An 18,256-nucleotide genomic window follows, 5' to 3' on the forward strand; every position below is an offset into this window, starting at 1 on the left:
AGTGGCCTCAGAACTAAGAGAATAGAAGGAAATTTTATTATTTAATGAATTAGGATTCTACCTGCAGAAATTTTATTTGACATTGGCCTAAAATTTCTCTTTATTCAGGGCACAAAGTTCAATATACTTCGTTGCATGATGTGGACTGGTGCACTTCCTAGTCCTCGTCGGGCAGATCATACCCTTGATGATTTACAGATACCCAAGATAGACAAAAATAGAGAGATACAGAAAGTCGACAGTATTACCCGTAACGTGGGAATTATCTCAGTACTAATTGCAACAGTGACCTTTGCCGCTATTTTCACCATGCCCGGTGGATATATTGCTGATGACCACATGAACAGAGGCACACCTATTCTTTCCCGGAAATATGCCTTGAAGGCTTTTATTGTTGCAGATGTATTGGCGTTTTTATTATCTATGTTAGGCACAGCATGCCTTATTTATGCCGGGTCAGGTAATGTAGATATTATGATTCGTAAAGTATTACTTAGATTTTCAATATCTTTGGTGGGAACTGCTGGCAGAGCCACTATCTGTGCTTTTGCTTTAGCAATATATACAATTCTATATCAAGTAAATTTGGGAATAAGCATACTGGTTTGTGTTGCTTCATTCGGTTTACTTCCGTTGAGCAATCCGGCTTACAGGGTATGTCTGTCACTTGCACCACCGATAGTGAAGCGGATTGGGTGGCGGGCATTGTATAAGTCCTACCATGGTCCTTGGACTTCAATGCACAATACTCTAGGAGGTTGGATAAGGCGCAAGTTCTCTGACCTCATCTTTTTCGAACTTTTCTGGAATATTTTTCTGTACGGTCTTATCTTTGGGTTGGCACTAATTTAATGAAGAAGTTGATAATCTAGATCGGTTTGATTAGAATCGTTTAGATGTATTTTAATTCATGATTTTTAAAACCTTGTTAGTTCAGATGTGTTGTACTGTACTATCTATCATGTGATTTCTCGGACGGACATGTTCTATAATAATTATTCAAACATGTAATATTGTTAATCATTGATTCATCCTATTAAACTATTATCATGCCATAAACATATATATCAAGTTTTATATCTCCGTTCATTTTTTTTTCAATATTGCATTGTTTTTTAATACAAACGATAATTATTAATTTATTGCTTATTCTGCATACTATATATATTATGTAAGGTATATAACGTGTAGTGCAGCACAACCTAGAATATTTAATTGAATTTTTGACCTAGATCTGTATTATCAGAGAAGATTCATGGAAAGATGCGTACATCCCATGTTCAAATTTTTAATCTATATGCGAATATATTATGTTCTAAGAGTTTAATCTTTTATAAAATCATTTGTGAAATTATATATGAGGTGATTTGAAAATTTTGATTTGTATCCAGTAGTTGTCACCTAAGGTGATTTTGAAAATTTTGATCTCCATTTCATATTCGAAAAAACCAAATTACAAGTTACTTTTAATCTCAACAATTTCCTTCAGGGCAAATAGGTAGTTTCATGAGGTGAAGGGAAAAGTGGATGAAAAAGAATGTAATGGAAGATTATTATATTATCTATTTTCTTGTTTGATTGGCTTTGTTTCCTGCTTTTACACTTCAATTTGGAAAGTAACTGAATATAAAGCGTAATAGGTTATAAGAACTTACAAGAATAATTGTTATTATTACTTTTTTAATTTTCAACTTAACAAAAGTAATAAGGATGTTTTTTACAGCCCAAAGGAGCAACCCATAACCTGCCAATATTTTTAACACTCCAATTTTCAATTTAATAGTGTCAGATGGAAGCAAATAAAATGAATTTTCTTTCAAAAAATCATAATTAAAAAAAATAATTTTATCAAACCAACATGATTACTTCATTTTTTTACAAAAATCATAAGAATTGAAATGCCATTTCGGTCGCTAGTTTTTCTTTTTTCTGGTCCAAATGGAAATTCGGTCCGTATTGGTTTCACAGCTTTTCATACCAGCAGCTACAGAAAATTCATAAACATCTCCGGACTGAAAGGGCATTTCAGTCCCGTATTATTTTTTTTTCCATCCGAGACAGCCTTATAAGCAAACTCCTAAAAAAAAAATTGGACCGAAATGACATTTTGGTCCATGGGTGTTGCACCAATGACTACACATGTTTTTCCCAAAAACTTGTGAAACCAATACAAACCGAATTGCCATTTCAGTCCCCCCTCCCCCGAAAAAAATAAAAATAAAATAACAAACTGAAATAGCATTTCAGGTCTTATAATTTTTGTAAAAAAAGAAAAAATAATTGCCTTAAACATTCAATAGGGATGGTGACAATTGCTGGCAAAGCCACTCTCAGCTTTTGCTTTAGCAATATATACAATGCTATATCAAGTAAATTTGGGAATGAGCATACTGGTTTGCGTTGCTTCATTTGGTTTAGTTCCGTTTAGCAATCCTACTTTATGGAGAATGTTGTCACTTGCACCACCAATAGTGAAGCGCATCGGGTGGAGAGGATTGTATAAGTCGCACCTTGGTCCTTGGACATCGATGCACAATACTCTAGGACCTTGGATCAGGCACAAGTTCTCTGACATCATCTTCGTCGAATTGTCAATGCATATTTTTCTTTACGGTATTATCTTTGGGTTGGCACTAATTTAATTAAGAACTTGATAATGAAGTTTTGTTTGGTAAGAATCGTTTAGATATATATATATATATATGTTGTAATTCATGATATTAAAATCTTGTTAGGTCAGATGTGTTTGCACTGTCAATCATGTGATTTCTCGGACGTGTTCTATAATAATTATTCAAATTAACATGTAATTTTGTTAATCATTGTTCATTGTCCTATTAAACTATTATCATGACATAAACGTACATATATATATATTAAGTTTTAGTCGCAGTTTTTTCTTTTACTCAATATAGCGGAGTTTAAAGTTTAATAAAAATTCAATGTACGATAACTATTAATTAATTTAAGTTGTTTACTCATGAAGTTTAATTTTCTGTAGATGAAACCAAAAGAAAAACGTAAAAATGGGGTTCGCAGGCTGTTAAGTTGAGGTGCAGTTCATACCATTTTGTGGCCAATTAAAAACCTTCAAACCAATGTTTGGCAAATTGAAAAAAATATTTACTTTTGTTCGATGTTTTGGAAAATAACCTTCTAGGCTAAGCTTACTGATTAAAGTTAACTGACAGGCCCAAAATTATATATAAATTAGGCCAAGGTTTTAGCTATAAAACTATACCAATTTTCAAGTATTTATCACAGTTTACTGTTACTTTACTTCATATATATTAATTGTTCATCAAAGATCAAGTTACTGCTGAAAAATTGTTTTGTTACAAAAAAAAAAAAAAAAAGGAAGAAGACCCATGGTTGGGTGCCACCTTTTTGTAGCCATCAAACTCCAAAAATACCTCCTGACTGAGAGAATCATGTCCCGCAATTTACTATATTAGTGACTTTCATACACGATTGGGTTTAAAATTATAGAAGGAAAAATTGGCCGTTCCTGACAGGAATCGGACGGAACCGATCAGATTTCCGGCTGATTTAAACAGTAGGCAATATTTTCATTGAATTTTGGCCGAAATGGTCCTATTCCAGTCAAATTTCAACCAAAACAGTTCAATCCAGTCAAATTTCGGCCATATAAGTCTTATTCCAGTAAATTCCAACCATTTCAGCTCCCAAAATATTGTCTGAAATTTCGGCCATATAAGTCTTATTCCAAATATTGTCCACCATGGGGCTCGAACCCAAGACCGTCTCACTGGATGACTATAATACTTAAACTATGCTTTGGTTTGAGACTAACTTCACACTAAGACTATCCGTGCACAATTTTTTTTTAATATCTTATCCATAGTATTTATAGTACTCCAAATTGTACTAATTATTTTTAGAATTTATTTTAATTATAATAATCGCATTATATTATGAGGAGGGATTCAATTACACATTTTTTTGATGACACCGAATTACATTTTTCATTTTCAAAGTTTTTAAATTTCAAACAGTCGATCTAAACCATTCAACATGATGGATGTATGTGCTTGCAGATCAAATTATATATATTTTTTTTGAATTTTTTCACTATTTATTAAGTATTTTACAAAATTGTTGTTTTTAGATCATCGAATTTTTGTACCCATCTTAATAAATAGTAAAGAAAATTTAAAAAGTGTAAAATTTCATATGCAAGTACATTTTAATATATCCATCATGTTGAATGACTTGAATTGACTGTTTGGACTTTCAAAATATAGAGTGTAATCTAGTGTCATAAAACAAGGATGTAATTGGATCACTCCTCTTATATTATATAAATAAATTATTTGTGTGTAACATTTTGTTTCAATATTTTTTTTGGAATATATATATAGTCGTGTTTTCTGTAGTAGTGATAGTTGTGTTAATTTTCACATGAGCAGCTCTTCCTTTTACATACTGTTAATTTATATTTTTATCGCATTCGTATACTTTGTATGGTTAACATTTTTGTACTAGTGCAGGTTAAAAGAACAGTCCGAATTTATTTATTTCACCTGAGGTAGCTTGGGATACAAATTTGTCGCTGAATCGGTCAAAAGCACGAGGTATAACCAATGAATGCAAAAGGGCAATGTTTGATGGGTCCCACTCGCCAGCGCATTAATTGCTGAGTAAATAACAATTCTTTGTATATCATTATGCACGGAGGTCCAAACAAATAAGCCCATTAATTGGATCGCCTGCAAAAGAGGCATATCATATATGATGTGTTTCCAAATTATACAAGCTTATTTAAAATTATATTAATCATTAACTTTGACATATGTCCAAAACATCACGTTGCATAATTAATTATATAATAGCTCCTTTTCCTTTGACTAACTATTATATTAATTGTATATTAACGAAGTACTTATTCGGAAAGGAAATTAAAAGGTAAACCAATAATGACAAAGCTACAATTAAAGCTGATCTTGCTTACATGACAGGGTAGCTACAGGGAATCATGTCAGCAAAAGAACAAAAAGAAAAAAGGAGCAACAAAATTTAAATAAAAAAAAGAAAAAGAGAAGGAACTCATCATTAGGTGGCCCATTTGCAAAACTTTTCTCTCCTAGATCTCCTGTCACTTCTTTTATATTCTTCTTTTTTGTACACGTCTACATCACCTTCTCTCCTGAAATTTTTATTCATATCCTCAACAAAAAAAAAAAAAAAATTACAAAGTTGTCTTCACATATAATTTTTTTTTAATCTGCCTCTACTGCTGGCTTTTTGAGTGATAGACTTCATAAAACTACCGCTGAAAAATCCAACAGTAGTATACAATTATGTTTTCTGCTATAAAGGTGTTGTTTTTTCTCTCCTTCCAGTCACAACTCACACAACCAAACCACATTTCAAATGAGGAAGATAAAGAGGAGAAAATGGAAAAAAAAAGAGGAAGAAAAAATATATATTTTTTAAATTACTAATTTAGTTTTATAATTAGTAGATTACATATAAAGGTATAACCTGTTAAAAAATGTAGTTTGTTAATTGACCAAAAATGCTCGGTGTTACACTGTTCGTTGAGGGGAAATTCAAGTACTGTTTCGAAGTGGGGCTATGTACAGTAACAAAATATGAGACTTGTCATGTGATTTGTAAAGCATGAGAAGATATATTTTATGTAACCTTCTGAGAGAAGCAACAAACTCCTGCTTTGTCATGTGCTTCATCTCCTTTATTCCTTTCTTGTAATCTGTGACCTGACAAGTAGATGAAAATCAATACTTCTTGCAAAGTATGACAATGTGCATAACAGTAATAATTTTTCTTCTTTTGGAAAGCTAGATCAAAATGCTTTATATAGTACATTCCCTCGTTTATTTCGTATTGCAAACAATCCATAAATTACTGTTTATCAAGCATTTTATTATGGAAATTTAAACTTATATTTTAGAAGACAGTTAACTGATTTGCTTTTTTCTGAATGGAAGGAATTATTATCAAAGCGAAACTCTTCTATGTTGAATTTATCAAAGAAAGATCAAATTGTTTGGAGATGTGCATCTAATAATGGTCTTTTTACAGTAAGATCCCTTTATACATGGCTTGTAAGAAAGAACAGAATTTGGAGGTATTCAAAATCATGATTAAAATACATTTCCAAAATAAAAAATACCTCTGAAAATCAAGATTTTTCTGTGGCTGGTAGAAAGAACAGAATTTTTACCAAGGTCAATTTGGCTGAGAAAGGCTGGTAGGTGATGTAGCATGTCCATATTTTTGGTAATCCTGAGTCTACTGATCACTTATTTATTTTTTGTCCTTTTATTTCGCAAATTTGGACCTGGATTGCTAAGTATAAGAATTTTAGTTTTAATTGTGTTAATATAGATGATTTGTGGTATATAGATGCATCCATTTCTTTAAAAGACATATTGCTTATTGAATTAATTAGAGGTGATGTTTTGTGGTCTGTATGGCTTGAAAGAAATGATTTAAGTTTAAAAAAATGAGGGCAAATCTGTAAAATCTGTTGCTTCTAAAATTATTTATTTAGCTAGTTTGGTACAAGTCAAACTTAGATAATTCATACTTAAAAACTTTCTTTAGTAGTATCACCTGATGTTAATGATTTTTAGATGCAAATTCTAAGTGGTTCACTAAAAGAGGAAGAGGAAGGGGAGGAAGACACACCTCAGCCCCTTATACATGGGCAAGATCAGTTTAGAGTAGATTGAACTGCTATTTCCAAAGTTTCCGACTTGTATTTTGTGCTATTTTGGGAGTTTAGCTTTTGAAGTGGTCCCTTATTATAGTAGGGTATTTCTAAAGATTCTGACTTGAATTTTGTGCTATTTTCTGACTTTAGCCTTTGTTCTGTATGTTGGTTGATTTGCATTCTAAACATTGTAGTTGTAATACTATTCATGGATGATTAGTACTATTTCGGTACCAACATTTGTGAATAAACTCATGGATTTCTAATGAAATCGGTGTGACACCCCCACTCTTATAAAAAAAAAAAAAAAAAATCTTTGACCTGACAACATGCCAAATCATACGAATATTTCACATCAATCACTGTACTTTAATGATATAGATAAACAACAACAGAAAATAAAATTAAGAAAGAAGAGTAGTACTTAGTGGTGGGGCTGTTGGAAATTTCGGAAGGATACAATGAAACAAAGAGAAGAAATTTGCTGCTGAAATTAACTTCTATTGCTTGATTAAATTCGATTACAACATGCTGAATTTATAGCACAACAACAAGACTAAATCTGGAACATCTAAATTTAGTATCCCACTACCTATCCTCCTTACAAGCTGAACCTACTTGACTAATTATAGAACCCACTAACTCTTACATGCTCCATGACTAATTATAGCACTCCAAATATAAAGAGATGAATTTAGACCAACTCTCAACATAATTCTAAATGTGGAAAGCTAATTTTGGATCAACTTTCAACAGGGCCCTAGTATTTGAGCGTTGCCAGTTCATATGCCCTAGAAATCCATTTCATGCCCGCCTGAAAATTTCATTTTCAAATGTTCATTTCATATGCCCAAGTAATGTAAATTTGGTAAAAATACAACGTTAAATTGATAAATGAAATAAGAGTGCACTGTGCAAGAGAATAGTAAGCGTAGTTTAGTACAAGTAGTTAACCAATTAATTACCTTGGCAACCTTTCCGATTTTGCCCTTCACGTTGACGACTATTGTCCCATAGGTGTGCCTCGTATCTCCCAGTCCACCTGTTCCTTTATCCCCAAAATGCCCTCATGTCATCAATTACTATATATATTTTTAAACCATGCAAAATGCTCCAGGAGAGTTGCACAACATATTGCCTCAATGGCTTCTGATCGTGCTGCCGATGGCAATGAATTAACTGCAGTTGGGTCTCAAGTACCAACTGTACCTCCATTGGACGGTATTGAAGGTGCAGTAGTGGTGGAGGCCCAAAGCTCTAGTTCGGGTTCGAGAGATTCTCCAGAAGAAAGGCGGCCACCACGAATCCCAATAGATCCCATGCTGTACGATGCTGTAGTTAAAGGAAATGTCGAGCTGCTCGATGATTTTTTACAATCTCAAGGTGAAATTCAACAACGCAATTTTAATAAGATAAATTAAATTGTCCTTTTTTTCAAGATTGTTTTAATTCTTTTTCTTTTGAGTGTGTATGTAAAACCAACACAAATATCGGTGTTGCAATTACGTAAACTGATCTAATCCTTCCAAACAAATCATCACGATTGGATCTTATAACTTTGTCACAACAATATAATGGTTCCAAAAATCGGAATTGAAAGCATAATCAATAAGTTGATCATAGAATTGAAATCAAGTGAATTGGATTGGAAACTCAGATTTTTTTTTTTTTTTTGAAAGAAAAGCTTATTTTACAGAACTTTATTGTTATCAGTTCATTAGTTCGGTTCGATTTATCCTGAAATAAAACAAGTAAATCAAAATTTTATTCGGTTTTCAAAAATACAATTGAACTGATCAAAATAAACTTATCAACTAAATTAAAACCAAACCAAACAACTGAACTAAATTTTGATTTCTTCAATTATTTATTTCAATACACAAAATTGAATTAGGGTTTAGTAATTTTCATACTCAAGGAGAAAGAAAACACTCATAATGAATTTCAAAAAATTATAGTCCCCTTTTAGGTTGGTTGGATCTAACTAGTTTTAAAAAAAAATAAACCGAGCTGAACCAAACAATTAAACCGATTAAAAAAATGAACCGAATTGATCCATTTAATCGAAAAAACTGGACTGTTTAATCCGAACTCTCTCGATTCGGTTTAAAACTAATTAAAACAAACCCAATGAGCACCTACCTCTTTCTACTTCTTCAAAGACCCAGCTCATCTATGTCACTGATGCCCTTCCCCTTACCTCATGATGTTGGTGCCCACTGTACCAAGTATAGCATCTGTAGGACGTGGCTTGGAGAGCCTTAAGAAGACTTCTTTGGCGGCAAGACATACAAGTGGGTCCAAGATAAAAGAGACATAATTTGCAAAGTAAAATAGGAGGTTATTCAGGTAAGTAATACCAGGAGTAATCATTATCTATGATTTGTTTTTATCTTTTTCTGGATGACTCTTGCTTTTTACTGAAAGTATAAGAGGAGGATTTATTAGAGAGTGTAGAGAGTTTCCTTTTAAGTCGTCTCCTTTCTTTTTTACTTCCCAATTTCTCCTCCAACCCAGCATATCTTTTGCTTCTCAAAACTAATTCAATTGCTTGGTTCGAAATTGAGAAGCAAAAGAGTATAATTAGTTTCACTATGCACCATCTAAGCATTTTCAGATGAGCTAGCCTCCGACTCAGTCTTATTTCAGTCGAGAATTTTAGTTTCTAGCACAAAATTACATAGAGACAAGTAAATCGGATAATAATTAACTCATTATCGGCCGATTCCAGTCCAATTTGGCCGACCTTGTAGAGAATCGGTCCAACTCGGAATAAAACACAGTTCAATTGGCCAAGTCAAACCTATTACACTAAATTTTGTCACAAACATCATCCGACCATCTGAATCAAACAAAACTGTGATCGTCACCAGTCGATTCCGATCAACTCGACTGAGTCAACTCGAAATCGGCCAATTTTTGGATCCATGCAATTGAATAGGACTCAAACTAAACTTAGCAACCTCATCTGAATTGGCTTCGTTTCAAAATTGATGTGATAAAAAAGAGGTTGAGATACCATCAACCATTCAACAAATATAAAAGGTCCCCGTTAATGTCTATACCTAAATTGGAATCAAACCATAGTTTGCAAAATCGACCGTTCGGAACAGAATCAGCTAATTCGAAACGGAATCAAATCTGATTTTTCGACGGAGTTAAGCGGGTTGTGATTTTTCATGGAAAACTTGTTTGAATAGTGTTGAACTGGCTGATTCAAGCGATTATGCACCGATTCTAGACCGATTCTCAAGATTTAGGCCAATTTCTGGTTTGAGAAGTTGAGTACCAGTTGTGTTTGCGTAAGAATTAAAAGAACGAGGATTGGGGAAGAACGATATTATGACAGGTGGAACCCCCATTAAGAAGAATAAAGTTTTCCTTTTAAATGGTTTTTTGAGGACAAAATAACAAGTTAACCAGATTGATTCAAGCACCAGTATTAAATTACGTGAACTGATTTTTAATAACCAAGAATAAAAAGATTTAATTCCGTCAAATAATATAAGTATTCAAAAACATATATTTCTTTTACCAACTTCTTTCTCTTTTTTAGTACAAAAAATAAATAAATTTCTGATCCGATTCAACCGATTCCGATTCTATGGTCAAGTGACCGATCCCGATTCCAATTCCAATTTTGCGAACTATGAATCAAACTTCACACTAGCTAGTCTGGAACAATACAGTAATTGGTTGCATTTAAGTAATATATATTACCAGAAGATAGTCTAGAAGTTCAAAAGCACAAGCTAAGAGAATGGAGCACCAAAAATAGTCCTTAATTTAAAAAGCAAACACCTCCCAAGAGAGTAGAGAATGTCAGCATAAAATTAAATACCCCCAGCATGTTTTCATTATCCAAACCAAAAATATAATTACATTATTATTGTGATTTATCCAAACAGATTATGGATCGTTGGGGGGAAGTCGGTAAGATGTCCCTTTTCCTTAATTAACCTCCAATGTTGTCATTACTGATAAGTGAATATGTTCAAGCTACAGTGCTGATTTTCTTAATGACGTAGCACTGCGTAATAAGATAGACTAATAATAGATTATCAAGTAAATTGAGCTCTTGAAATATCTTATTTGTAAATAGGATAATGTACTTATGTTATTGTTCTCTCTGGTCGATCAATGGAGATTTTTTTTTTCTTTTGCTTGTTAGCAAATTACTTTTTATTTTTTTTAGAAAAGGGATGATAGCCCATTGTATTACCATATAACAAGTATTTACTACAATTAAATCCTAATTGAACCCCTATTGCCTAGAATAAAACCACAAACAGTAAGGGATCAGCAACTCAAACTCTTATTTCATAGACATAATTGTCCAACTACTAAGTACAACCATACCAGAGACTGGTACAAGAGCCAAAAACTAACAGTTCTAGCCTCCGCCCCAAACTTTTTGCATCATTTACCCTACCTGCTTATATAGACTCACTCCCTGGTTTATTGTTAACAAATTTAGAATATAATTCTAAGTTTGAAACAGTGTTTGAGTCAAAACAATGCACGAGAGTCTTTTGCTTTGACCAACATAGAAACTTCTTGGGATTACTCCAAAATCTAAATTTATTTACTTAATAAATTAGATATATTTTTATAAGCTGCAATTTGATTGTGCTAGATTTGCTTCTATTGGATGGAGTAACAATTGGAGGTAGCACAGTATTACATATTGTTGCTAGTTCAAACCGAGACCTCACATGGCAGCGCACAATAGATAATGTAGACTTCGCAAGAGAAGTCTACCTCAGAAACAGATCCTTGCTGATGGCACGCAATAAGTTAAGAGAGACACCTCTCCATTGTGCTGCAAAGGCCGGGAACTATAGAATGGTTTCCCGGTTGATATCTTTTGCTGAAGAAGAGGATCAGGCTGTAAAGCAGACCCTTCTAACAGCAAGAAATATACATGGTGAGACAGCACTGCATGAGGCTGTGCGAGTTGGTCACGGGAATATAGTGAACAAGCTTATACTTTCTGAACCTAGCATAACTGGTATTGATGACACGGAGGGTGTATCTCCTCTGTACCTGGCAACTATGATGAATGCGCTTGACATAGTCGAAATCTTCACAAAAGAAGAGCCATCCAGGGTGTCCTGTGCGGGACCAAAAGGACAAACTGCACTACACGTTGCTGTGCTAGAATATTCCAGTATGTATTTTTTTCTGTCATGATTTTATTATGTTTTTTAGACCAAAACCTTAAAAAAATTTAATTGTTTAATATTTTAAATGCATAAAAAATATTCAAAAATTAGTTTTAAACAATGCTGATCATGTAGCCAGAGGAATTATTAATCAATCTAAATTTGAAGGATCCTGGTTTATGATAAATCAAATGTTGAATATTCACTCGGATAGGAGATAGTAGAAGAGAGGAGTTTATAAATACAATACATTGATATATTTCTTACTTCTCACTCTATTTAATTCCTTACACAATCATGGACACTCATACAAGAACTCTATTATCTATTTATATCACTCAATGTCGGTTAGGACAAATTCTAGATTATACATGTTTCTACATACATAATATTACAATATTAGTTTCTAGAACTTTCTTTAAACTACTGATTATGTATTAGTCGGTTTAGACACCTCTTGAAGTTTACAGAATATTCTTGATATAATTATTAAATTGGTTTTGGGCCTCGGTGCTGTTATTTCAACATCAGATATATTTAATTGTTTAGAACAAGAATGGTCTACGAACTAGCCTTGCTAAAATTAATAACAGATATTTCATCCTGTTTTCTTCCTAGATGGAATGATGGATGCCTTCGTTTTTAATTCTTCTATTCCTGATCCAAATCAGAGGATCTTGCATTTTTTTTTTCAGGATCGTTTGATCTAGAGCAAATGTATCAGATTTCTTTACTGACATCATCAATAGCCCATGCAGATGACACAACAGCTTAATCTGACATTTTTTTTGTTTTTTAAATCAGACAGTTTTGATGAGAAAAAGGAAATTTTACAATGTAAATCAGAAGTAATTGGAGCATAGACTGCTAAATTTATAACCATCTCTGCCTACTAGCCTTCGAAAACCAAAAAAAGTTATACCCCACACTGTGCCGACTGCCGACCTTTCTTAAAAAAATTGTCAAAAACTGAACATTTCTTCAAACTAAAGAATATCGCCACTTTTATTACTCTTGACAAAAATTGGTGCAGTTGTGTCCCATTACGCCAATGCTGGAAACAGTGGAAAGTATTGAGGATGAAGAAACTGACACCTTTTTCTCAGATGAATTCTCTGGTAAAAACCAGCTATTGTCACGCCGATTCCAATCAAAACTAACATATCTGACCCAAATTAGTCGATCATTTATTCAAGCCTAAATCATGTAACATTTGATTTGAACTAGATCTGATTTAGTCTGGATTCATTTAAAGATTCTAACATATTTTCTTGTTTGTTATGCAATAACCTTAACAATAGGAATTGTGTGCCCACTTTTGGAATGGAACAAATCACTTGCAACTGAGGTAGACGACATGAAAAGCACTCCCCTTCACTATGCAGCATCAGTTGGAAATCTTGAGACTGTAAAGCTCTTACTGGGAGATGATGAAATAAAAAAAGCAGCTTACATGGCAGACAAGAACGGGTTATTTCCCATACACACAGCCGCAAAGTGTGGCAAATCATCAATAATTAAGGAGCTCATAAAGCAATTTCCCGACTCGGATGAATTACTTGATACCCAAGGAAGAAACGTGCTTCACCTTGCCATTCTAAGCGGAAAAGGATACACAATTGTTCGCATGGGTCATAATCACACGTTTTTGAGAATGCTCAATGCCAGGGATTATCAAGGAAATACACCACTTCATCTAGCTGGTGAAAGACGACAATACCGCATTGTGAGGTTTCTGATATCAATGAAGATGGTGTACTCGAGCATCATGAACAGGAATGGCCTAACACCAGTTGATCTTGCTTTGAAGCAGACGGATCAAGGAATTGGTTTCATAATGGTGAGGACCATAAACACATTTTTATTCCTCTTTTTTTTCGCTACATTCATTTTCCTTCTTTTCCTAATGATAGTTTTCTTGTGATTTCTCTTCTCCAAGTTACTCTTGTCTATTGAGCTTCTCTGTCTCATGATTTCTCGTCCTTTTTCTAAATGTTTTTCTTTTCTCATTGAATAACATGCTATTTTTTATGTTTGAGAAGGCATCCGGAAAACCCTAGCATTTTTAAGCTGTTCTAGCATGTTACAAATACATAGCATAGACTCTCAGCAGCTTAATATAATTACTTTATTTTTAATATCAAAACCTTAGGATGACAAAATTGATATTATGACCAATAAATTAAAATATCTCTTTCCACAAGTAGGATTTTTTTTTATCAAGTATAGTTTTTTAACTATTCACAATGAAAACCAAATTTTGTCAGAACTTTCATTTGGATCTAACTTTTTTATTGATTGATTGTTTGATAAATAATTCGGTTAGTCTTTACAGTTGTTTGAACTTGAAGGACTACCACTCTACTTCTGTGGATGCTACCCCTCTGAATTGCCACAATAACCTATGCGCCAAACTCAGCACCTGTATATCTGTAACTTTTTCCCCAACTTAAAAATTATTTGATTAATATTTTTAATTCATTTCAAATTTTTGGTCAATGTTCTTCCACTTTTCATTTTGATGGTCTCTGTTTTGCCACTCTCTGTTTCGTTTATTATTTTGTTTGATATAAAATAACATAAATATTATCCGCGTGCCTCATTAAAGAAGCACCATTTAACCTGCTGATCCCATTCTTCTCTGACATTATCAGATCTGCCTCAATTTTTTTTTATTTTGATTAACACTGACCGTTATCTCCCCTACTAATCTCTCTCCTCTATCTATATATATCTATATATATCTATATAGAGGAGGGTTCAAATGCCTCCATGTTTTTGTGCCTCCATCATGCCTCCATCTCTTTCCATCATTTTCAAAGTTCAAACAGTCGATCCGAACCGCTCAACCTAACCTCCATACTAAACTATTTTTGGAGACCAAATTTTATATTTTTAGGAATTTTTTTACTATTTTCTTAGATAGGTACAAAATCAGTAAATCTGAACCATCTAAAAACAATATTTTTTTACCTATCTAAAAAAATAGTAAAAAATTTCCTAAAAATATAAAATTTGGTCTCCAAATATATTTTAGTATGGAGGTTAGGTTGAGTGATTCGGATCAACTGTTTGAACTTTGAAAATGATGGAGAGAGATGGAGGCATGATGGAGGCACAAAAACATGGAGGCATTTGAACCCTCCTCATCTATATATATTTATATCAATATATATATAGCCTAGCTAATATCAAAAACGTTTGTTCCGGAGTCGTAGTGTAACCAGTTGAATATTTTATTTTCAAAATCCAATTGGTCGATCCAAACAATTAGATGTGATATCTATATTAAAATGTGCTTGGACACCAATTTTTGCAATTTTTGAAACTTTTTTACTATTTATTAAACTAGTTTTAAAATCTTTCATTTTAATAAACAGTGAAAATTTTCTTAATCATTGAAAATATCGATTTTAAAACTGGCCTAATAAATATTAAAAAAGTTCAAAAAATGTAAAAACCGAATCGCTTGTTCCATGGTTGGATCGACCAGTTGAATTAAATGTTCAAAGGTTTGGATCAACTGTTTAGACTTTGAAAATGTAAAAACCGAATCGTTTGTTCCATGGCCTAGGAACAAACGTTTTGATATTAGCCAACCCCTCTCTCTCTGTCACTCTCTCTAAATATATATACACACACGCTGTAGTGGCATCAGAACCTAACTAAGAAAATACTAGGAAATTAATTATTTAATGAATGAGGATTCTACCAGCAGAAATTTTATTTGATATTGGCCTATGATTTCTCTTTATTCAGGGCAGAGAGATAAATATACTTCAATGCATGATGTGGACTGGTTCACTTCCTAGTCCTCGTCGGGCTGATCATATCCATGATGATTTACAAATCCCCAAGATAGACGAAGAGAGAGATCAGAAAGAGAAAGTCCAAAGTATTACCCAAAACTTGGCAGTTATCTCAGCACTAATTGCAACAGTGACTTTTGCTGCTATTTTCACCATGCCAGGTGGATATATTGCTGATGACCACATGAACAGAGGCACACCTATTCTTTCCCGGAAATATGCCTTCAAGGCTTTTATTGTTGCTGATTCATTGGCGTTTTTGTTATCTACTTTTGTCACAGCATTGCTTATTTTTGCCGGGTCAGGTTTGTTAGATATTGAACTTCGTTTTGTATCCCTTTTCTATTCAATATGGTTGATGGTAATTGCCAGCAGAGCCACTATCTGTGCTTTTGCTTTAGCAATATATACAATCCTATATCAAGTAAATTTGGGAATAAGCATACTGGTTTTTGTTGCTTCATTCGGTTTACTTCCGTTTAGCAATCCAGCTATCTGGGGATTTCTGTCACTTGTACCACCAATAGTGAAGCGGATCGGGTGGAGAGGATTATATAACCCCAGCCTTGGTCCTTGGACTTCGATGCACAATACTATAGGCAATGCTATCCGGGGCAGTTTCTCTGCCTTCTTCATCGGCGAATTATTACAGCATATTTATCTGTACGGTCTTATCTTTGGGTTGGCAGCATATTGTAATTCATGATTTTTAAAACCTTGTTAGTTCATGATTATCTGTACGGTCTTATCTTTGGGTTGACAGCATATTTATCTGTACGGCGAATTATTACAGCATATTGTAATTCATGATTTTTAAAACCTTGTTAGTTCAGATGTGTTGTACTGTACTGTCTATCATGTGATTTCTCGGACAGACGTGTTCTATAATATTTATTCAAACATGTAATTTTGTTAATCATTGAGTCATTGTAGGCTGTTAAACTATTATCAAATAAGGTTTATAGGCTGTTAAGTTCAGGTGCAGTTGATACCATTTTGTGGCTAGTTAATTGGGCTAAGTATGATTGAAAGTCAAAAAATTGATTGACAAATTAAAAAATATTTGCATTTGTTCGTTCTTGTTATTCCGATCACAACCATTCAACTTCGTTCAGATTCGTGCATGAAAAAGTTTCTTTATTGAGATCCGCACATGGAAAACTTGGAATGGTTGGGATCTGAATAACAGGAACCTGTTATTCCATTTGAATAACATGCAGCAGATTTATTTTCTAATTTTGTCAAGCTCCATCATTGTTGATCAAAATCTAACAAGATTAGATGAGAAGATACAGTTCAATTTTCTTTCAAGCACTACAAATTATCTTTATAAACACTACAAATTATCTCTTCATCTTTAACCCCTCTATAAACTCAACTCAATCACATTCATCTTTGCCCCCTATAAAACTATCTCTTCATTTTCTTTCAAACAAAAAATAAATTATGAAAACTATCTCTTCATATTGTATCAAATTGAATTTTTTTTTCTCATTGTTTGCACTTGGGTGCTCTGGTTCAGGTTAGCTTCTCTGCATTGTCGGTCCCACAACACATTGAACATTTCTTCGTACAAAATTATCAGCTCTTCAAATTATAATCCGTCAGTTAATATTATCACCTCATAGTTTGATATTTGCAATAATCATTTTCACCCTTATTTTCATTTCTGGTAGCAACACAGGCAAACCACCTCTCATAAGCAGTGCCATTTGCTGTAAAAAGCAGAATTGCTCTGTTCCTGTTCCTAGCAAACTCTGCTTTCTTCTTAGTCGTCACCTTATTTTCATCCCCCCAAATTTGGTACAAACACCTCTTCAGTGAATCAACCATTGGTAAAAACGTGTACCCTGCCTTTGACCCCATGATCAGTGACCCGATTATACCAGCAAATCTCGTGACGCCCACTATGACACCAGACATCATTGGCTCATTGCTTCAATAGTTGTGTGATCTAAATCATGGATTGGAACGGTATCGGTCGGTTCCGAGCCGAGTTTCGTCCGAGTTTCACACCTATGCGATTTTTTTTATCAAAACTCGGGTTGAATCGGGTTAACTCGGCCGAGTCAACCGAGTTTTAGTCTGAGTTGAGCCGATTCTCTTCTACCTGGACCGATTCTCACCTACTTGATTCTTGGTGAAGTTGGATCTCAATTTCTCCATTTTTTTCTGATTTTCAAGTGGTTTTCTGATGAAGAAGAAAGGGTCTTCAGTCGCAAATGGGCATGGTGCACGTACACCGCTAGGAGGAACCATGGGACCCCTGTAACTGATGTGAGAGGCTAAGAAGTGTGCAGGTGTTGATTGGCTGATTGAGGTGGGATCCACTTGTCGGATTAAATGATAGAGAGGAAAATAGTGTTGTGCTTCACCCTGTATGGTCGCGGTTCGTAGAGAAACATGAGTCTGTTAGATGGGCCACAGCTATTAAAACTGTGAACCGTGCTCTCAGCCCCCACTTTTTCCTTTCCTTGTCTCCGTTTCCTGCCTACTGGTTCCATCCAATTCAAACTTTTTTCTCCTTTTGTCCTCTCCGTTTTCTTTTCTTAATGGTCACGTCCATTTGTTCATTGTTTTCT

The 18,256-nt window shown here is 33.8% G+C and overlaps 3 protein-coding genes across 3 annotated transcripts in view; all 3 read left to right on the forward strand.

Annotated features, from left to right (window-relative positions):
- LOC144546257 (uncharacterized) overlaps nt 1–18,256 on the forward strand; it is an 83,990-nt gene that overhangs the window by 5,638 nt on the left and 60,096 nt on the right. The gene's annotated exons all lie outside the window — the stretch shown is intronic.
- On the forward strand, nt 7,866–16,380 carry LOC144546094 (protein ACCELERATED CELL DEATH 6-like). Its single transcript, XM_078294626.1, has 4 exons — nt 7,866–8,083; nt 11,337–11,870; nt 13,167–13,705; nt 15,625–16,380. Exons 1-4 carry the CDS (start codon nt 8,020–8,022, stop codon nt 16,378–16,380), a joined length of 1,893 nt encoding a protein of 630 aa, XP_078150752.1. The 5' UTR covers nt 7,866–8,019.
- LOC144546096 (uncharacterized) overlaps nt 7,866–18,256 on the forward strand; it is a 62,016-nt gene continuing 51,625 nt past the window's right edge. Inside the window, exon 1 of the mRNA XM_078294627.1 lies at nt 7,866–7,930. The gene's annotated coding sequence lies outside the window, so the exon portion shown is untranslated. The remainder of the gene's footprint in view (nt 7,931–18,256) is intronic.

Source organism: Carex rostrata, chromosome 29 (assembly GCF_964058835.1).
Source record: "Carex rostrata chromosome 29, lpCarRost1.2, whole genome shotgun sequence".
NCBI classification, from domain to species: domain Eukaryota; kingdom Viridiplantae; phylum Streptophyta; class Magnoliopsida; order Poales; family Cyperaceae; genus Carex; species Carex rostrata.